Here is a 22,078-nt window from a genome sequence, read left to right as displayed (position 1 = left end):
GAATTGTACAAAATCTAAACAACAAAAAAAGAGTGATTGCATTCATATGCTAAATACATTATCAGCGATTTTCAACGCTTCTAGACTGAGATATAGGACCCAGTGCTGGCCTTTTAAACAGGTAACTGCTGTAAAAGTCTACCTAAAAGGACTCAGGAACCATCTGTCCTGGGTCCGAATCCTGGCTGTGACACTTAACTTGCTGAGTGACTGTGCTCAGTTTCCCCATCTGTGGAATGAGATAATAACGTAATTTCTAAATAATATACAATGTTAGGTAATAAATGCTATAAATATCCTGCCGGTCTGATTGCCTGACCTGAGGAATCCATTCTGAGCTGAAAAAGCATTTCTACTGTAGGACAAGGACACCTCTTATAGGATTCTGACTAATGAGAACCCACCTGGTACATTTACTCAGCCTTAGTGTGGGGTTTTGTTGGTATGTAGATACAGCATTACTGCTCTCCTGAGATTGTGTTTTTTTCCCCCTCTAAACAACAGGTGACCTGTCTCCAAAAGAGCATCAAGAGTTAAAGTCCTATGTTAATCACCTGTATGTCATTGACAGCCAGCAGGCTCTGTTTGAGCTCTCACACAGGATCGAGCCTCGGGTGTGAGTCCCACTGCCTCACCTCCCCTGTATCTGCAGCACTTTGAGCTACGGGAATGTCTATGCCAAGCACGTTGCTTTCCTGTGAGAAAAGAAGTTGCTGAGTTTTATCAGTATAACCCAAGACATTCACAGGAAAGCCAGCCAAAGCGTGTTCAGGAAGTGATGTCAGCCACCAGAGAGGGGGAGAGGTTTCTCCATGCTACTCTCGGAACAAGAAGGCAGAAGGAGAGTCAGAAGCATTCTTGAGATGGAGAAGGCTGGTTTCTTATGATCACATTGTTGATCCAGTCCAGTTTTCAATATGAGATGTGCCAGCATCAAGACAAGACAACGTCTTGACATGCAATGACCAAATATTTCATTAAGAGTGTGCATGAAACAGGAAGGAGTTTTTACTTTGCCTAGTTTTAGATTACTGTCCATAAGCTGTCAAAGAAGTCATTCTTTTGAACACCTGATGACAGAGACAGCATCTCTAGATCTCCAGGGAGGAGAGGTTTCTGTTGATACAACCTGTGACATCACCAAAAGCCACTTGTGTCTAGGGAGTTAGTGAGGACTGCAGCTAGCATCCATGCTCTGATGAGCAGATGAACAATGTCAAGGTGTGCATCACTTTGCACCACAATCAACTATTGACACATGCTTGCAGGTGAAATTAGTTTCTGTACAACTGATTTGCAGCTACAGGCAAGGTAGATGAAGTTGCTTTGCCAGTAAGGAAAATTAGTAATCTTTAAGAAATTGACTCATTGTTTAATTTCTGGGGATTTTCTTTATACTTGTAAGCAGGCTCTTATCTTTTATTGGACATAATATGATTTTGAAAAAGCACAGTGCCTGACACATTGTAAACACTCACTAACTGCTTACTGAGGTGACAGAGTCACAAAAGTCTGCATTCTTGTGCCTGATGATGCATTTTGCGTACCTCATACAGGCTCCTTGCCCACACTATGGAATGACAGCAGCCAGTGCAGGGAGGTTAAGTGACACTGAATGAGTGAAGCACTTAGCACTCTCTAGGTAATAAGATAGTGGTAATTACCAGTGTTTTGGCAAATGAAAAATGCCCTGAAATAGCCAAATGTCTGATTAATGTTGGCGACTTAGAAGTCCTATAGTCCAACTACCAGCCAAAGCAGGGAGCCTTTGTATAATTTGCCTTTTTTTTTTCTTTCCAAATCTGAGTCTTCTAAAATCTTTTCTTATTATTCCCATTTTTACCAATTGAGGCTCCTGTAGCAAATAAGACCTCTTGATATTTTCAAGGACTGGTTAGAGGATTTCTTTCAACCTTCACATGAACAAAACAGCCTATGGGTCAAAATAATGAAACCCCCCCCCCCCCACCCCCCCGCCTGCTGGATACTTGTCACCTTGCTGAAATGCAAGGGCCTGCTCCATTCATTTTCCAAATGCAGGAGTCTTGGTGCACTTCTCACTCTTCCTGCCTGTTCATCTCTTTCATGCCCACACAGACCTGTTTCCTTTTTGTCTCATCAACGCCTCATTCATCCTCATTACTGAGGCGTGTCCAGTGCTTTTTGACATCTTTATAGCAGTGCTGTTTCCTGGGCTCAGGAACCACACTGAGCTTGAGATACTGCTGGAAGGAACCATGTGGAGAGAAGGTTTGGGAGAACTTTGAGAGAGACTTAGTTTGGCCCAGCATGTAAAACTTCAGTCCTGAACATTTACAGGGTTTTATAGAAGGGCATCCTCCAGGGCTGATCCATTCAGAGAAATGCTGCATGCTGCCGTCATGGAATGTGGCCCACAGGAGGACACCAGAGCCATGAGAACCGGAGAGCAGACTTCCCTCATGGCTGGGCTGAGCAAACCCTCCAAAGCCCTCCTCACGCAGTTACTAACAATAGCATGGGCTTACAGCACAAGCACGTGTTCTCACCTTTTTCCTATGCCCTGGACTAAGGTTTGGCGAGTGTAATCATATAAGGCCATCCTGACATTGTTTCTGTGTTTCAAAATTTGGATTTTTATTTACATTAGAACTACATTGCTCCTAGTAGAACATTACCTTTAGGGGACTAATTTTCCATGGAGAACTATTTCAGCATATTGCATGCTGCTCAGACCCCAAGTCAGATATGCACACCAAGCCAGATGAAGCTACACAAATGTGGTATTTAAATGCATTTTGTACAGTGACTTCAGAGTATCTCACATGACATGGGTGTAAACTGGCTGGGGAGAAAATGATGCTTGTTCACCTCTTCCTCCAGCCGTGGTTAGGTGGTCCTAGGGGTAGCAGAGGGAAGGGAGGATTTTGTGCAGTCAAGATTTGCTTTTCCATCCTTGTCTTCTGAGTGTCTAAAATCTCTGCATCTTTCTGAAGTTTAACAAGTGTCTCCAGAGGTTTGCCAGGCAGCAGCTCTCGGAAGTTTCCAAAGCTTTGCAGAATCTTAGATCTGGAATTAAAGAATTCAAGCCTGAATTGTGAGAACTAGATTTTACTCAACAGAAAGCTCTTTCTAAGGAATCTGAGCTGTTAACTGGTGGACAGTTGTGGGGCTTGAGTGCTCCTTGTTAATAGGATGGGCCATGCACCCTCTCTGGATATTCACCAAGGCTTCTTCAGAATAGGGTTTGTTCTGGCTAGAAGCGTGGTCTAGAAGATGGCTAAGCTCTTTGCCAGCTCTCATTTGGAATTTTATTATTGCATAAAATCTTGGCTCACTCTGCAAATCTTACGTAATCTGGCACCTTCGGCACCAGGTGGTGCAGGGGCACTTCTAAGTGGGCTCTTTTTGTTACAGCACAACTCTCAGACAGTCCTGTGGGTCTTTGGATTCGTCAGCATTCCAGCAAACTAGCCCTGCTTAGAAGTTAGCACAAGACAGCAGAATGCAGGACCCCATAGGCAAAATCACAACCTTGCCATTAAAAAAAATTTTTTTTTACATACACATTTGCAGGTGTTCCCTAGAGTGTGGTGTTTTGAATTTGCTCTTTGTCATCTGTATAATTGCCAAATGATTATAGTGATACACATGACCTGCATTCACTTTTTTCTAGTTTCCTTAATTATGTTTAGAATAAATTCATTTCCCTAGACCGAGAACCACAAACAGGTAGTGTGGAGCATACACCGAATTTAGAAGCCTGTGGATAAGGTCAGTGCTCACACTGCCTAGTCCACAGGGAGAGGATGCTGCATGAATATATACTCGCCTCTGAGTGGAGGAGAAATCGTGGCATGAAAGAGAGAGTACCAGTGATGACTTCTTATCCCTGGAGCTGGGCTTTCACTGCTACTCATATCCCAGCCCTGCAAGTCTGTTCTAGCCAGCACAGACACCGCAGATCCGGAACTGAATGTTCCTAAATGGCGCAGCCAATCCAGGCTTTTCAGAAACTGGGCAAAACCATTAAAATGGGGACGATCGGGTCTTCTGCAGTGGTCCAACACAGGATTTCTTTTAAATGTTTCAAAAACATGTCCTTAAAATTTCAGCCTGCTTCTTAGCGAGTGGGCCAGTTTTGCTTAAAACTGGTGGGGGCGGGGGGAAGTTTTTAAAAATTGCCAAAAAGTTAGATGCAAATGTATTACTGTATAAAGCAAAGCTGTATATACTAAACATTTTTTAGCAGAGTAATATTTATTTGCATAGTCTATTTATTGTATTCGTATTACACTGTTATTAAATACTGGGATGAAATCAGTGACCTGAAGCAAGAAATCTTGCCTTTTAATGTATCATTAATTAGGGCTGCTGTGATATTGTCAGCTTGCATTAACAATTAGAAGATAGAGAACCCGCCATCAGGGTGTCTACCTAACTTCTCAGGGACTACACTTGGTAGTTTTCCACCATTTAAAGAACTGGTAAATATGAAACATTTGTTGAATTACCAGAATTGCCATTAACAGTGTTTTCTTTCCCATATTCCATGCTTTCTGCCTCTGTGTATATATATAATATATATATATATATATATGACTGTGCTGTGTATTTATCGAAGCTAGTAAGCAATAATTTATATGTAAAAATGGCCAAGCAATATAAGGTTAAAACTTATATAAGTAACCCTTACCTTATCTTGTATTTTCAATTGTTTTTTTAAAACTGCTTTTCCAAATATGAGACTATGTTAAAGACACTATTCATGCCTCTTAGTTTCTTGCTTTCTCTGTGATGTGTGTGGATTAAATAGCTCTGTTCTGGCAGCATATGATGCTCAGGGTATTGGAACTCAGAAGTCATTTGCTCACTGAAAGAGCTACAAGTAGGTGAAGAGGTTCTCAGGCAGCCCATAGAAGCCTAAATCACTTATCCTGCCATTGGGTTATTGCAGAACCTAAATACCCTATTTTGGAAATTGCATCAGTGTTCTCAGAGTCTGAAATTTGGGGAATCTGGCAACCATTGTCATTGCCTCACCCTACTTGAGCAGGACCAGGAACTGTCCCTCACCAGCCCAGATACTGAGTGCAGCTACCAGCCCAGTGGTGATGCCCGGGGCCCATGATAGAGGTCCTGACAGCGGAAGAGCCATGAGTGGATGGAGCAGCACAGGGATAATAAGGATGCTCTGGGGCAGTGGGATGCCAGGCGGTATATACACTAGCGCAGACTGTATGAGTGTTCAGCATCTTCTCTCTGTATAAACAGGAAATTTGTACACGTTGCCCATCAAGGTCAAGTTTGGCCTTTGGCATGTGTCCATCTCCCCCTGGCAGGGGGATTATAAACCTCACCTTCTTGAACCCAGGAGTGGCCCAGTGTCTTGCTCTGTCCAGTGAAAAATGGGGAGACATGTCTGTGGAAGCTTTATGAAGTAGCCTGCACCTGCCATGCCTGCTGTGCTGTGAGACCTGCCCTGCTCCAGATGAAGGCACCCCTATCAGCCTGGGTCCTGGATCACAGGAAACATGGAGCAGAGTCCTGGCTTGTGAACGACGTATAACTTGAGTGAGAAATCAGACATCATCACTAGAAGTCTCTGAGGTCTGGTAGTGGTTTCTTACTCAGCAGAATGTAGCCTCAGCTGACTAATACAGTCTCTCAGGACAGTCTTTTCTTGACAAATTGCCCTATCCCTCCATCTACTTGTGGGTGGCAGTATTGGCTCAGCACAGTACCTCGTAGATGAAGCCACCTGTTGTCGCACATCCATGCAAAGGGCTTGGCTTTTTATGAGAAATGGGAAAGAAGACCTGAAGATAATTTTCTTGGGTTTTTAATCACCAGGAAGTGGCACTTCTGTGAAACAAGGGGAAATGGGAAGAGAAAACACAAGGGCATTGTCTCTAAGGCAGCCACTGGAAGCAGAGAGAAGTCCTGATCCCTAAATCACTTCATCTGTAGGGGCTGACCCCATGGGGTCCTCCTGGAACCTGGAGAACGCAGGAGATGAAGGGAGAATGGGAAGAAGCCCTAGGCTCCAGCTTGGGAAGGGAATAGGAAGGAAAGAGAAATACCCATTGCTAAGGACGTGATGAGATTTTCTTCAATTTCGAGTGGGATAGCTGGTACTGGGAAGATGCACAGGGCTCCCGTGAACTCAGAAGCCTGTTCTTGTTAGCAAAACTCAAAATGAAACTTCTGGTCCTGGCCCTGGTGCACTAGCAACAGAATCCTACTCAAGGCATGAGGTTGTGTATGAGGTTTTTTGTCTGAGGTCTTCTGAATACCCCATGAGCCTTTGCTCTTCATTCACTACTTTCAACAAATGAGATTCCTAAAGCATTAGACTTGCTGATGTTCTTTACTGAAGTACTCCTGTTACTGAAGGCAGCAGGAATTTCTCTTGCCTAAACAGAGCCATAGCAGTTCCCCTTCCCAGCACCTAAGCAGCAGGGCTGACTTACTAGGCAGAAAGTGGCATCCTGAGGACTGAGCTAGTGCAGGGCTCCTGGGGAACGCACTCAGATCCCTGATCCAGCCAGACTCAGAGCTGGGTCCAGTCACATTTCTTTATTTTGTTTCTCCTGCCCAGGAGAAACTCGGCCTGTGTTTGGCCCCACTGTGGCTTCTAATCATCCATCCTTATCCTAGGGATGGGGGTCTTCCAAGTGTTGGGAATTCAGACAGTACCCTATGGTTAGCTTTATGGGCATTTCTGCCACAAGGTCATGTCACTGCTTACCACGGCAGTCCCATAGTAAACTCTGTAGCCACCTTCTGAGTCCACTGCTCTCCCTCCAGCCTGGAGTTAAGGAACTTCCAAATTCTCCTCACGTGACACTTGTGCACCAGGGTAAACCAAGCCCCCCCTGTCTAGCCATATCATGTCACCATTATTTTCTGCTACAGCCACACCATGAAGAAGATCTGAACAGGTCTGGAAACCTTCCCCTAAAAGAACAAGCTCCCCTGTTGGGGATTCACCCCCATTATCTCTGGGTGGTTCCTATATTCCCAGGTTTCCAACCTGGAAATGGGTGGGTAGAAACGCCAAGCTCTCCTGGTTGGACTTTTCCTCTCCCTGGAAGACCCTGAACAGCAGTCCCAGCCTCAGAGACTGGCTTGCCCGAAATGCCACCATGGGAAGTAATAGTGTACCCTTGTCTCTGGAAGGCCCCTCTTACAGACATCTGGAAGTTCCCAAGTTGTGTGAAAGTTCCCAACTTGAGTGAAAATCACTTCCTGAGAAAATCCCTCTACTGGTCACCTTGTTCTTGGAGTCCCGACCAAAAAACAAAACAACAACATAAACAAAGGGCAAAGACATTGAAGTCTCAAAAGCAATTAAAGCAATTAGCCCATCTGGAAGCCTTGAGACAGCGGCAAGAGCTGCTGCCCAAGTTCTTCAAGTTCTTTTTTTTTTTTTTTTTTTTTTTTCTGAGATAGGGTCTCACTCTGTCACTTAGGCTGGAGTGCAGTGACATGATCACAGCTCATGCCTCACTGCAGCCTCAACCTCCCCAGGCTCAGGTGATCTTCCCACCTCAGCCCCCTAAGTAGCTGGGACTACAGGTGTGTACCACCATGCGTGGCTAATTTTTGTATTTTTTGTAGAGATGGGGTCTTGCCATGTTGCCCAGGCTGGTCACAAACTCCTGGGCTCAAGCAATCCTCCCGCCTCAGCCTCCCAAAGTGCTGGGATTACAGGAATGAGCCACCGCGCCCTGCCCTTCCCAAGTTCTAGAGCAACAACAGGGCTGTGGTGTCTCAACTCTCAAGTCCCTTTCAAGGTGGGAAATCTTGAGGCCAGACTGAGAAGAATGCATATATACCTTTGTGTAAGTGTGTGTGTGTGTGTGTGTGTGTCTTGGCCCTAACTAGAGGAGCCTAGGCCACCAGAATTGCCTTCAGGACAATGAGCTCTTCCCTATCAGAGATGTGCAAACAGACCCGAAATCAACCAGCAGAGATGGTTGCAAGGGCAATCCAGAAATCAGATGACAGCCGTCTCAGGAGACTTTTAAGACCCTTTCAGCTCATGGCGGTTAGGAAAGCTGGTGTAGACCTGCAGTTGCCAGAACTAATTAGTTTTTTGGTGGTGTTTTTTTTTTTTAAGTGACTTGACTAATGTAGGAAATAAGAACTGTTCATGCTTCTTTGTATTCAGTTGACCTGGGCTAGGCCTCAGAAGCTGGAAGGGAAAAGGCCGTGGGAGGATGCCGGAAAGGAACACCTCACCCCTTCCCTGTCCTGTGCCCACTGCTGACTCCACAGTCCTACCAGAGATGAATGCCTGCAATAAACAAACAGAAAAGCCCCTGGAATCAATGCATCAGGGCATGCTGCCAAGTGCCAAGCTGGCTACTGCATCCTTAATGGTAGGGACTTGGTCTGCCTGGCTCCTCACTGTACTCCTGGCCTCCAGCTGTCCAGCCCCATCCTGTCTCATCTCCCAGCCTCCCTGCCGGGCCCCAGCACTCAGGTCTGGCCTGTCCCTTCTCTGCCCACTCAACACAGTGTGCCCAGAACTCCTTCTCTACCTACCAAATAAGGATTGGTGCACTCTGAAGCCCTCCTGGATGACCCATCTGACATCAAGCCCCCGCCCCCATCTCTTATCTGAATTCCTGCAGCCGATTGCACCTGCTACTCTTTCAGGAACCGCCTTCCATTATCAAGAGCTGGGAAAACTGGCGAAAGTTTCTACCTTGCTCTTGACTGCTGTTTCTGCATCTCATAAAATGCTCCCTACCTCACAAGGTTGTGTGAAAAGTAAAATGAGAAAGTGCATATAAAGTGCTAAATACAGTGCCTGGTACATAGTTCACATCCAATTAGTGATACTTTGTGTGTGTGTGTGTGTGTGTGTGTTTAAAAACAAGGTCTCACTCTGTCACCCACAGTGGAGTTCAGCAGCATGATCTTAGCTCACTGCAGCCTTGAACTCATGGACTCAAGGGATCTTCTAGCTTCAGCCTCCTGAGTAGCTAGGACTACAGGTGAGCACCACCACACTGGGCTTATATGTATGTATGTGTGTGTGTATATATATATAATTTTTTTTTAAGAGATGAGATCTCGCTATGTTGCTCTGGATGGTCTCAAACTCCTGTGCTCAAGCGATCCTCCAGTCTCAGCCTCCTAAAGTGCTGGGATTACAGGCATAAGCCACCACACCTGGCCTGTTATTAATACAGGATGCATGCCAGAAGATGTGTACCCACATTTTTCCTCAATCATTGAATATACATGGCTGTGGGTAAGTTATTTGACTTCTCTTATCCTCATTCCCCTTCTTGTCAAACAAGATAATAGAACATGTCTATCACAGGGCAGTTGTGAGAATGAAATGGACAATGCATGTGCGAGTTCTTTGTTCATGCTAAAGTGAAATATGAATATGAGAGATTTCCTTTTGGAATCCCCTCATGCCTTGCACGATGCCAGGACAAAGCAATGGCTCCCTAAGTATTGGCTGATTTATCTGAATGAAGGTATCTTCCTATAGCTTGCCAAGTTGGGATAAAACTCCTGTTAGTATTCATGTTATTATTATTCCTGTGTTTGGAGGCAAAAATGCTGACTAGACCTTGGGCCACAACTTCTCTGAGGACTGGGAAAAGCGCTCTTGCTAGATGCCACCCCATTCCTTTCCCTGCTGACCCTCTGCAGGGACTCCAGGCCAGGAATCCCTGAACAGCAGCTCCCCTTCCAAACCTTGAGCTGCCGGTTTGCCACATGGAAGCATCATCATTTCTGACAAGGGCCTGAAAACAGCAGGCTGTTCACTGTGCTCTGTGGTGTGCTCTGTGCTTGGGGGAAATCTCTGCTTTCATTTAGAACGCAGTCTGCAAGCTAAAGGGCAGAGCCTGCACTCTGAGGCCTGGGTTGAGATGAAGTCCCCATTGTAAAAGCAGGAGAGGCCAAAAAAGGGATGGTTCACCCTGGGCCCCATGTTATATTTGCATGGTGTTTTTCTTCCTTAAATCAACCAATAGCTGACCCCCCCCCCCCCACCTCTCTCTACCTGGTAATATTAGCTCATTCACATTAGTCTACAACGGCCCTCATCAGCTCCATCTTCTATCCTATGTACTGATCATCTACTGTATGCCAGGTACTATTCTAGGTGATGGAAAAACAACTATGAACAAAGACACCCCCTACTTTTTTTTTTTTTTTTTCTTTTGAGTCAGAGTCTCACTCTGTGGCTCAGGCTGGAGTGCAATGGCACCATCTTGGCTCACTGCAACCTCCGCCTCCTGAGTTCAAGCAATTCTTCTGCCTCAGCCCCCCGAGCAGCTGGAACTACAGGCACCTGCCACCATGCCTGGCTAATTTTTGTATTTTGAGTAGAGACGGAGTTTCACCATATTGGCCAGACTGGTCTCTTGCCCAGGCTGGTCTCAAACTCCTGACCTCGTGATCTGCCCACCTCGGCCTCCCGAAGTGCTAGGATTACAAGTGTGAGCCACTGCGCCTGGCAAAGACCTCTTCTTCATGGAGATTTGATCCAAGGAAAAAGAAAGGCCATCAACAAAACAGGTAAGTAACATGTAGCAGCACATTAGATGGTAATAAGGTTCTCAAGAGCAAAAAAGCTAAGGCAGGGAAGGGCATTAGGGAGTGCCAGGCTCCCTAACTGGGTGGGATCTTAAGTAGGGTAACTAGGGAAGGTCTTTATTATGAGTTTAACTGTGTCCCCCTAGAATTTAATATTTAAAGTCCTAATCTCTGATACCTCAGAATATTACCTTTTTTGAGATAGGGTCTTCACAGAGGTAATCAACTGAAAATGAGGTTTTAGGGTGAGCCTGAATCCAATGTGACTGGTGTTCTCCTAACAGGGAAATCTGGGGACAGACACAGGCAGGGAGAACACCCATGTGAGCATGACGGTGGCCACTCATGCTGGGGGTGGGGGATGGAGGGGAGTACCTGGACCAGACCTTTCCTTCACAGCCCTCAAAAGCAACAGACCCTGCCAGCACCTTGATCTCAGACTTTCAGCCTCCAAAACTGTGAAGCAATACATTTCTGTTGTTTGAGCCACCCAGCCTGTGGTATTTTGTTACAGTAGCCCCGAGAAACTGATGTAGCTTTGCTGGGAAGACCTGAAGGAAGTGAGGGACCCACCCATGCAAATCCCTGGGGGAAAAGCATTCTGGGCAGAGGGAACATCAAGTGCAAAGGTGTCGAGTGTGCCCCTTGGAGTTCAGCAACCGAGGATCCTGGTGCAGCTGGAGCCAGTCAGGAAAGGAAGAGAAGCAGAGGAGGTCAGAGATAACTGGGGCCAGATCACATCGAGCCTTGATGTTTACCTTAAGTCAGATGAGAAACCACTGGAAGATTTTAAGCAGAGAAGGACATGACCACTCTGGCTACTGAATTTCAGACAAAATAGGGGCAAAGGTGGAAGTAGGGACATCAGTGAGCTTATTGCAATAATACAAGCAAATACCATGGTGACTTCCACCAGGTGGTGGCATGGGATGATAGGACATAGAGTCATTCTGGATATATTTAGGAAGATACATCTGATATGGCTTGCTGATAAATTAGATATGGAGAAAGAGAAAGTTAAGAGTTAACCACAAGATTTTTGGTTTGACCAGCTGAAACCATGGAATTGCAACTAATTGCAATGAAAAAGACCTTGGAGATGGCAGGTTTGAAGGAGAATAGCAGGAACTCAGTTCGGGACATATTTGGTTTGAGATGTCCACTAGACAGACATGGATTGGAACTAACAATAGTCTCTTTGTACCAAGTCTGACTTGGGTGCTTGATTTAGGGGACCTTCTACATCATCCACATCTGGGATTTCACCAGTCAAAGCCATTCTATGAGCTGGGGTGTTGTGCTGGATGAATACTTGCTAAATAATGATGCTTCAAACCTCCAGGTCCAAGCTCCAAGCATTGTCAGCACAGCCATGTGGAGCAACTTCGATGCACAGAACCTCTTCAAGTCCAACCAAATAGACACCAGCCACTTGGGCAACAAGCCATCTCAGAGGGCAACCACCTCGTGGGGCTCTCGACACTCTTCCTCTAGCAACCATACTTCAACTTTGACTTCACAGTTTGTTTAGTGCTGCCTTCTCATTCGGGCCTTCCTTTCCAGACGAAATGTAGAAATATGAATTACACTTCTGTCATTAGAGATTCCAGAGTCTTCAATTAGGCAAGCTGAAATAAAATCTGTCTAAAAGACACGTAGTAATAGGCCTTTGAAACAAGCTTCGAGGTGGTCCCAGACATTCAATTCCAATTTCACATTGCATAGCCAGAAACAAACTTGTACCTCAATGGGAAAGAACTTTTCAGAGAGTCCCTTATTTTTTTTATGTTACCTTCTTTTGTCATCAAAAAATGATCTGGATCTCTTCTGTCCTCCTCACTTAAGTAACTTTTCTTCATGTCCTGGGTCATGCCCCAGGAATTTTTATCTACAAAGTGCTCAGCCTGGCGCACAATGCACATTCGCTGCTTAATAAATATTTGTTGACTGAGATGCGTGCTGCTGGCATGACCAAAATGTGAGACGTTAGCGACATCTGCTGGCGATATGGTGATGCTGTGCAAAATTTAAGTCAGAAATGCATGTTTTTGAAGGGCTGAGTTAAATCAAATGCCACAATGGGGCACTGTTGGAAGCTTATGTCTGCAGTGATGAGGCCATGGCTTTGCAGCTCTTCCTTACCAGGATGTGGTCCAGTGGGTTATTGTTCTCCTACAATATAATGCAGCCTTGTTTTTTTTTTAAAATACAGGAATCAAGAAGATGGAAAAGGAGCTGAATTGGGGAAAGCTGAGGTTTGCACAGGTCTGTTGGCTCCTAAGAAAATGAAGAAAGTGAGGGCAGGGAAAGGATGGAGAAGCAGGTCTCCAGTCTTCCCCCACTCCGACCGCTGGCCCTCAGGAGAAAGTGCAAGTGCCCAAAAGCAACTTCCCAGCCACTGTCCTTCCCCAGCCTCACCTCTGGCTTCTGCTCCCTGTCCCTGCCCCACATCCCAGGGGACACATTCCTCAGGTCCACTCCAGCCCAGCTAAAACATTCAGGCACTCACCTCCAGACCTTTGAGCTTATTTGTTCAACAGCCGAGTAGCGAGTGGGGACTTGGGAACACTAGGAGGCGCTGTGCTAAACACGGGTATACATTCCAGAGCCAGTCCAGGGAGTGTGGTTCCGGAATGGGTAAAGCTTCTGGTGTAGTGGATGTGGACTTTCTGGCCTGGATCTCCTCTCTCCTCCTCACGTAAGTAACTCTTCTTCATGCCCCAGGTCTCAGCACCCCCAGGAAACCTGCACTGGCCCCTCTAGCCTACACCAGATTCCCCCAACCAAGCACCCTCGTAACACCTGGGTTTACCCCTCTCCAACCAAGTCAGAGCCTCTGAACTACTTGGCCTCCTCCTCACCTCCCAATACACTAGATGTCTCCTCAAGCACCGGCTGCCTTCTTTACATTTATGTATCAGTGTTGATCACAAAACCAGAACAAGGTAGGGACTTCTGTGGTCCTGGAAGAGCTATGGTAACTGTCATAGACCCAGGAAAGACGCCGTTTACTACGCAGAGGTGCTGCGGTGAGTGACAGGAGACTCAGCAGCATTGTCACATCACAGAGCAAACCCTGCCTGCTGGGCTTCCAGGCCATGTGAAGGTAGAGATAACCGATGACCTGCTTGATTGAGTGTGGAGCCCATGGGGCTGGTAGGGGTGCCAGGGCTTCAGATCTCTTCCAGTGTTCTGGGGTCTGCCTGTCCCAGGAGCTGGCAGCAATTCCAACACATTCCTGAGCACTTATTGCTAAGGTGAATCCAAGTTCACGTTCCCAGAACAGGTTCCGAGTCAACCACGCCAGAGGTCTGCGCCAGCTGCACTTGGTCTAGGAGGCCTGGGACCACCATCAGCCCATTCTTCCTTGAGGCTCCGGAACAGCGTGGGACATTAGCTGAGCTGTGCTCAGAAGCAACTCTCTCGCTGATTAGGGCTGCCGAGAGTCCCATCCTCTGCTCACCTGTCAATCAATCAAGCCTCTTCACTGCCATCCTGACCATCCTGTCAGGGCTGATCACCTTGGCTGCTCACAGAACCCATGAGGACTGAGAATTTCCCAGATTCTCACAATGACTGAGCAGCCCTGCTTCCCTGGACCTTTATAAGCATCTGGAACATGCCCAGGTGTGCCAGGTGTGGCCTCCATGGCCTGCCAGAGGAGGGGGCAGGGGGAGTGCAAAGACTGAATCAGACAAAGACTAAGCTTTGTTTCTGCCCCTTCTTCACCCTTTTTTCCCCATGCAAGAGTCTCAAAGGCAGATCCAGAAGGAAAAGTCAGCCACATTCCACCATTCAATTCCTTTTCTTGGCCCCAGTGTGTGCCCTGGGGCCCTTTCGTTCTTTGGCCTGGGTAGAGTGTGTGGCCACACGCTGCTGAAAATGTCAGGGTCAAGATGCTGGGAGCTGCCTGTGGCACTAGAGGAACCCATGTTTTCCATTGTGGATTAAAATACCCATTTGCCTGCGGCTGAGCTTCCCCTCCGAATCCAATAGGTCAATAAGGACCAAGGACAAAGCACAAACAGGGCCTGGAAGCCAAGAGATGTCGATAAAAATGGAGATAAATAGGCATTTCAGTGTGGGCAGGCCGTGGGTGTGGGGCATTGTCCTTTCTCTGGCCGGCAGTGCCTGGCCACTTTGTCTCCAAACAGTGCTTCCATTTTAGAGATGCCAGATTGGTTTGGACCCAAAGCTTGACTGTTGCGGGGTGGGCTGAGGTGGGAGTGGGGAGGATTCACACAGAAAAAAAAAAAAAAAAGGCATCCTCCTGGGTGCCAAATGTGGCAGTTCCTCCATTTCTTTCCAGTACAAAGCCCTCCCAATGCGGAAAACACTCCTTTTTGACCGTGTTACTCTTCTTTCCTCTTAAGAAAATAAGTTCCCAATCTTTGGGTTTTTTAAACAGTGCAAATGCTGGCATTTCAGAGCTGCTTTAGTGTCTTCGGCTAGATGTTGAAAAGAGCCCAGTCTTCTCTCATTATTTCCTCTGCCCCTCAGTTTATTTCATGTAGAGCTCTAATTGAAAGATCCCAGCCGGGTGCAGTGGCTCATGCCTGTAATCCCAGCACTTTTGGAGGCCGAGGCTGGTGGATCACAAGGTCAGGAGATTGAGACCACCCTGGCTAACACGGTGAAACCCCGTCTCTACTAAAAATACAAAAAATTAGCCGGGCGTGGTGGCAGACACCTGTAGTCCCACCTACTCGGGAGGCTGAGGCAGGAGAATGGCATGAACCCGGGAGGCGGAGCTTGCAGTGAGCCGAGATGGCGCCACTGCACCACAGCCTGGGTGACAGAGCGAGACTCCATCTCCAAAAAAAAGAAAAAAAAGAAAAGAAAGATCCCTGGAGTATGAGTCAGGAAACACAGGTTCTGCTCCCACTCTACCATCCTTCTGGCACCGTGACCTTGGGCAAGTCATCATCTCTGAGTCGGATTTTCTAACATTCTGTGACTATGCAGAATCACAGGATGGGAGGAGGCATGGCTTAGTTAGTTCACAGGGTCGCTATGTAATAACTGTTTGATTATGTATTGGTGACCTCATTCATGCATTCATCAGATATGCCAGGGATCACAGCAGGCATGAAGATACAAAGTGAAATGAGACCAGTCCCTACCCATGAACAGGCAGCATGACAACATGATGGACAGAGCACGGATTTTCTGAGGGATACAGCCAGGTCCCACCCCTAATTCGCTTTATGAGCTCAGCTAAGTTCTTAATACTTCTCTGAGCCTTGACTTTCTCATCTGCATGATGGATTATTTTACAGGTTGACCACTCGTCCTGGTTTGCCTGAGACTGAAGGGCTTCCTGGGACACAGAACTTCCAGTGCTAAAACCTAGAAAATCCCAGGCATATCAAGATGAGTTGGTCACCTAGAGGACAGATGAATTGAAATGACATATAGAAATGGACTCACACTGTGCCCTGAATCTAATAGCTGCTCTATAAATGGAGTCACACAAAAACGTGCTCCTCACATGGTAAAAGAAAAATAAAATGAAACAAATAGGTGAGTGCAAAATAATTGCAGTTTTTGAATTGTTGGAATTTGCTGTATAATACTGGAATACATTCTTAAATAAATGTGGTTATGTTATACATCATTGTAATGGGCATTTCTCGCTTTATGTTTGCTAATGACATCACTTGCTGTTTATTTTATGTGTATTTAAACTATAGAAATGATGTTAGACATAAAGCAAATTCAAGTGATTTTCTTATTCGAGTTCAAAATGGGTCGTAAAATAGCAGAGACAACTCGTAACGTCAACAACGCATTTGGCCCAGGAACTGCTAACGAATGTACAGTGCAGTGGCAGTTCAAGGAGACAAGGAGCGTAGTGGTGGGCCATTGGAAGTTGACAATGACAAACTAAGAGCAATCATTGAAGCTGATCCTCTTACAGCCACACAAGAAGTTGCTGAAGAACTCAACATCAGCATTTGAGGCATATTGGAAAGGTGACAAAGCCCGATAAGTGGGTGCCTCATGAGCTGATTGAAAATCAAGAAAATCATCATTTTGAAGTGTCTTCTCTTATTCAACGCAATGGCAAACCATTTCTCAATTGGATTGCCACATGCGACAAAAAGTGGCTTTTATACAACAATTGGTGATGACCAGCTCAGTGACTGGACCCACAAGAAGCTTCGAAGCACTTCCCAAAGCCAAACCTGCACCAAAAAAGGTCCTGGTCACTGTTTGGTGGTCTATGGCCGGTCTGATCCACTGCAGCTTTCTGAATCCCAGCGGAACCATTATATCTGAAAAGTATGCTCAGCAAACTGATGAGATGCACCGAAAACTGCAATGCCTGCAGCTGGTATTGGTCAACACAAAGGGCCCAATTCTTCTTCATGACAATGCACAACCAAAGCTTCAAAAGTTGAACAAATTGGGCTACAAAGTTTTGCCTCATCTGCCACATTCACCGGACTTCTTGCCAACTGACTACCACTTCTTCAAGCATCTCGATAACTTTTTGCAGGGAAAATGCTTCCCCAACCAGCAGGATGCAGAAAATGCATTCCAAGAGTTCGTCGAATCCCGAAGCATGGAGTTTTACACTACAGGAACAGACAAACTTATTAATCATTGGCAAAAATGTGTTGATTGCAATGGTTCCTGTTTTGATTAATGAAGATGTGTTTGAGTCTAGTTCTAATGATTTAAAATTCACGGTCTAAAACCGCAATGACTTTTGCACCAACCTACGCTAAGGCAGCTAAGGCAGCACACAGGAGAGAGGAACTCTGAGAGGATCCCAGGGAGCTGGATGGTGAAGGAGGAGTTGGACGTTATTAGGTGAGGAATGATGATTGGGGAGGTGCATTCTGTGTATGGAATGTTCATAAATGCATGGAAGCTTAAGAGCTTACAGCCTGGGGTGTCCTGTGTGGCTAGAACTAAGCAGGTAAGATCTCGAAGGTAAATCTGATTCATATCAGAGAGGCCTATTGTAATTCTAATGAATTTGGACATCATTCTTAAGGTCTCCAAACACTTTTGATGATGCATCCTTTTGGTGAAGAAAAAAAGAAAGGTACCCATACCTTTCCCAATATAATACATGTTATATTTATGAATAATGTACATGTATTGTGTAAATAAATAAAGCATACAAAAAATACAAGTGTTTAAAGGATCAAATTAAAGGTAAATACAAACAAGAGTTCTGTTTTTCTTCTACGCTCCCATGAATTACCTTACCTGCTTCCTGGAGGAGACACACCCTACCTCAGAAACAGCCACTTTAGGCAGCAAAGAGTCACAGAGAGTTTTAAAGCAAAAAACTGACATGAGCAGATTTGATTTTTTGAAGATTGCCTTGGATATATATATAGAAGACAAGGCTGGAAACAAAACACCCAACCGGAAGCTGTTGTAAAAGTCCAGGAGAAACGTACCAGTGGCCTGAATGAAGGTGGCCACAGTGGATTTACAGAGAAGGTGACAGACTGGAGAGACATTTAGGAAGTAGAATCAAAAGGACATGTGGGGCTGGGCGCAGTGGCTCACGCTTGTAATCCCAGCACTCTGGGAGACCAAGATGGGTGGATCGCTTGAGCTCAGGAGTTGGAGACCAGCCTGGGCAACATGGCAAACCACTTCTCTACAAAAAAAAAAAAAAAAAAAAAAAAAAAAAAAAAAAAAATTAGGTGGGTGTGGTGGCTCATACCTGTAGTCCCAGCTACTTGGGAGGCTGGGGTGAGAGGATCACCTGAGCCTGGGAGGCAGAGGTTGAAGTGAGCCGAGATCACACCTCACTCCAGCCTGGGCAACAGAGAGAGACCTGGTCTCAAAAAACAAAAACAAACAAAAAAAGAACATGTGACTGAGAAGGGACCTATTGCGTTAAATAAATACATGAATGCATACAATTGAAAGATGTCCGCAAAGAGAGACACGCCTGGACTTGACATGAAATTCACTGACACTTTTGATCCACATCCCACGTATGATACAGAAAAACAACCAGGCCGGGTCCCCATTATGACTTTCCTGCGTACTTTGGCTCCCTGAGCCCCTGCCTCTATACACACACACACACACACACTTTTTAAAAGTATATGTATGAAAGTAGGGCCGGGCGCAGTGGCTCACGCCTGTAATCCCAGCACTTTGGGAAGCCGAGGCGGGCAGATCACAAGGTCAGGAGATCGAGACCATCCTGGCTAACATAGTGAAACCCCGTCTCTACTAAAAACACAAAAAATTAGCTGGGCATGGTGGCGGGCACCTGTGGTCCCAGCTACTCGGCAGGCCGAGGCAGGAGACTGGCGTGAACCCGGGAGGCGGAGCTTGCAGTGAGCCAAGGTCGCGCCACTGCACTCCAGCATGGGCGACAGAGCGAGACTCCGTCTCAAAAAAAAATAATAATAAAGTATATTTAATGATTGCATTAGTAGAAAAGTGAATATAATCCAAGAGTATTATATTCACTTTTTTTTCTTCTGAGTTTAAAATAAATGAAAACACTTTTGTGGGTCCCCAAGATTATCATGCCTTCAGGGCCTGAAAGACACACCAGGCTCTTTTCTTATTGAGGATTCAGCGCCATCTGGTGGTTCTCATCTCACAAGGGTGCCCAGCCGCTTCTGCTCTGCAGAAAAAGGTTCATCGGCAAAATTTTCATTCAGAGAATACTGACCAAGCCTAACCGCTCTGACTACTGCTTGACTCAGATCCAAACTGCCCAACACTGGGCTATGAGGCTGTCTGATTGGCAGGAGCTAAAGTGAGACTTCAAGAAGACAACGAGAGCCCAGTAGTGACCACAAATCAGCTGAGGAAAGCCAACAGTCCAACTTTTTCATCAGATTGTTAGTGCAGTAGTTTTCCTCATTTTTGTGCTTGAGGCAACATATCGAAGAGAATATAAAAAGAAGACAAGTTTAAGAAAGCATCTTTTTAAAATACTAAAAAAAAAATCACAGTTTATCAATACTCATTAATCATTTCCTGCTCTCCTCTTGCCTGTACTTCATTCTATACCTGCAGATGTCACCCACGTGGGTCCATCCTCCAAGAAGCTGGAGGCTTGCCCGTGTGTCCTGTAGTACAGAATGTGGGGGTATGTGGGCCACTACCACTGGGGTAATGTTCCCTGCGTCCCAAAACCGGGATTCAGGAGCTCTTCCTTTGAAGTCATGAATTTATAAAAGGTGTTTAATAATCGTTGCTACCATACGTATTGTTATGTATGAATTGTGTCCTCCAAAATCCATATGTTGAGGTCCTAACCCGCAGCACCTCAGAATGTGATCTTATTTGGAAACAAGGCCTTTGCAGATGTAATTAGTGAAGTAAAGGTGAGGTCGTTCTGGAGCTGAGTAGGGTTCCTATTCCAATATGACCAGTGTTCTTTTAAGAAGGGAAAATTTGGCCGGGCACAGTGGCTCACGCCTGTAATCCCAGCACTTTGGGAGGCCGACGCAGGCAGATCACGAGGTCAGGAGATCGAGACCATCCTGGCTAACATGGTGAAACCCCGTCTCTACTAAAAATACAAAAAATTACCCAGGCGTGGTGGCAGGCGCCTGTAATGCCAGCTACTCAGGAGGCTGAGGCAGGAGAACGGCATGAACCCGGGAGGTGGAGCTTGAAGTAAGCTGAGATTGCGCCACTGCACTCCAGTCTGGGCGACGGAGCGAGACTCCGTCTGAAAAAAAGAAGAAGGGAAAATTTGAAGACAGATGCATAGAGGGACGATGCTGTGAAGATGCAGGGAGAAGACCACCATCCACAGGCCAAGGAGAGTGGCCCAGAACAAACCCTTCACTCAGAGCTCTCAGAAGGAGCCAGGCCTCTTACACCTTCATCTCACACTTTTAGCCTCCAGAGTTGTGAGACGATACATTTCTGTAGTTTGAGCCACCTAGTTTGTGGTAGTTTGTGACAGCAGCCCTGGAAAATGAACTGAGATTTGTGGTGGTTTGCTGGCAATCTTTGGCGCTCCTTGGCATGTAGAAGCATCACCGTGTGCATGCTGCAGTGGGTCCACTATTAGCCCAGAAAACCCCCCGGAAGACTGCTCTGGAGGAGGACCTGAAGAACACACCTTTCAGCAAAGTGATGAAGAATGCACTGGTGTTGGGACCGTCCTCCATAGCCAAGGGATGATGATAAAATAGAACATCACAAAACTGAATTCACAGACAACAGTGAGGCCAACAGGTGCCCCAAACAATGGAGAAGGTGGTTGTGGTCAATCGTCACAAAAGCTAGGTGGTTACTAATACAGTGACAGCAGAGTCTGAACATTAATGGAGACGGGTGACAGGACACAGTAACCCTAGGGACAGAATGAATGAACAGCTATCAAAGGTACTGACCAACATGTACAATCAAACAAAATCGAAGATGGCTAAGGGCAGTCATCCCAGTGAAAAGGTCCTCATCCTTTACCCAGTTGCTAGACCCGAACAAGTTTTCAAAGTCAGATCCCACCAACTGACAGAGAGGTTGAGTTTCCAGGATGAAGACCCTGTGACAACAAGTCAAGCGCATGTGATAACAATTCCACAGCCTTCCTCAAAGAGGTTTACTGCCACTTACTCAGGTAAACATGCACTGGGGGCAGGGGAAAACCCAAACATGTCAAGCACTGGTAGATGCAGGGTCCAAATTGGCACTGAGAGGCAAAGCTCCAGAGCTTCATCCTTAGCCCCAAGTTAGAGGTGGGATATGGAGGGCAGGAAACCAATGGACTCCTGGCCCAGGGCTGGCTCACAGTAGAGGCACTGGGTCTGTGGGCCCCCCGGGTAGCCATTTTCCTCACTGTTGACTATGTGATTGGAATCGCTATCCTTTATTTTATTTATTTTTTTAACTTTAATTTCTGGGATACAAGTGCAGAATGTGTAGGTTTGTTACATAGGTATATGTGTGTCATGGTGGTTTGATGCACCTATCAAGCCATCATCTAGGTTTTAAGCCCCTCATGCATTAGCTATTTGTCCTAATGCTCTCCCTTCTCTCACCTCCCACCCCCTGACTGGCCCCGGTGTGTGATGTTCCCCTCCCTGTGTCCATGTGTTCTCATCGTTCAACTCCCACTTATGAGTAAGAACATATGGTGTTTGGTTTTCTGTTCCTGTGTTAGTTTGCTGAGGATGATGGATTCCAGCTTCATCCATGTCCCTGCAAAGGACATGATCTCATTCCTTTTTATGGATGCACAGTGGAATCACCATTCTTAATAATGAGCACAAGCCCCACGTTGGTGCTTTGGCCTCTGTGGTAAGAGTTATTGCACTGGGAAAAACCGGTGGAAACATCTAAAACTATACCCCACCCTGGCCAAGATAGCAAATCAAAGACAATTTCACATCCTAGGGGAAATAGTAGACATTATAGCCACTCTTAAAAATTTGAAAGGTGCAGTTTTTACTTAATTTACCAGTTCTGGTCCCTACAACAAACAAACAAATCCTGAAGATAACAGTGGGATGCCACAAACTCAACCAAATAGTAGCCCCAGTTGCAGGGACTGGACCAGATATGGCACGTT

The 22,078-nt window shown here is 46.0% G+C and overlaps 1 protein-coding gene and 1 pseudogene across 1 annotated transcript in view; both read left to right on the top strand.

Moving 5' to 3' along the window:
- Positions 1-4,744, top strand: part of RAPGEF5 (Rap guanine nucleotide exchange factor 5) — a 237,584-nt gene extending 232,840 nt beyond the window's left edge. The window contains exon 26 of the mRNA XM_031013080.2: positions 505-4,744. Within this exon, the coding sequence (XP_030868940.1) occupies positions 505-620 (116 nt within the window). The 3' untranslated portion in view covers positions 621-4,744. The remainder of the gene's footprint in view (positions 1-504) is intronic.
- Positions 4,745-14,793: 10,049 nt separating this feature from the next.
- LOC129523752 (histone-lysine N-methyltransferase SETMAR-like) lies at positions 14,794-17,859 on the top strand (annotated as a pseudogene).
- Positions 17,860-22,078: the final 4,219 nt, after the last annotated feature.

The sequence above is a fragment of the Gorilla gorilla genome, chromosome 6 (assembly GCF_029281585.2).
Source record: "Gorilla gorilla gorilla isolate KB3781 chromosome 6, NHGRI_mGorGor1-v2.1_pri, whole genome shotgun sequence".
NCBI lineage: Eukaryota > Metazoa > Chordata > Mammalia > Primates > Hominidae > Gorilla > Gorilla gorilla.
The sequence above is the reverse complement of the archived record's forward strand: the minus strand, read 5'-3'. Positions and strand labels throughout refer to the sequence as shown.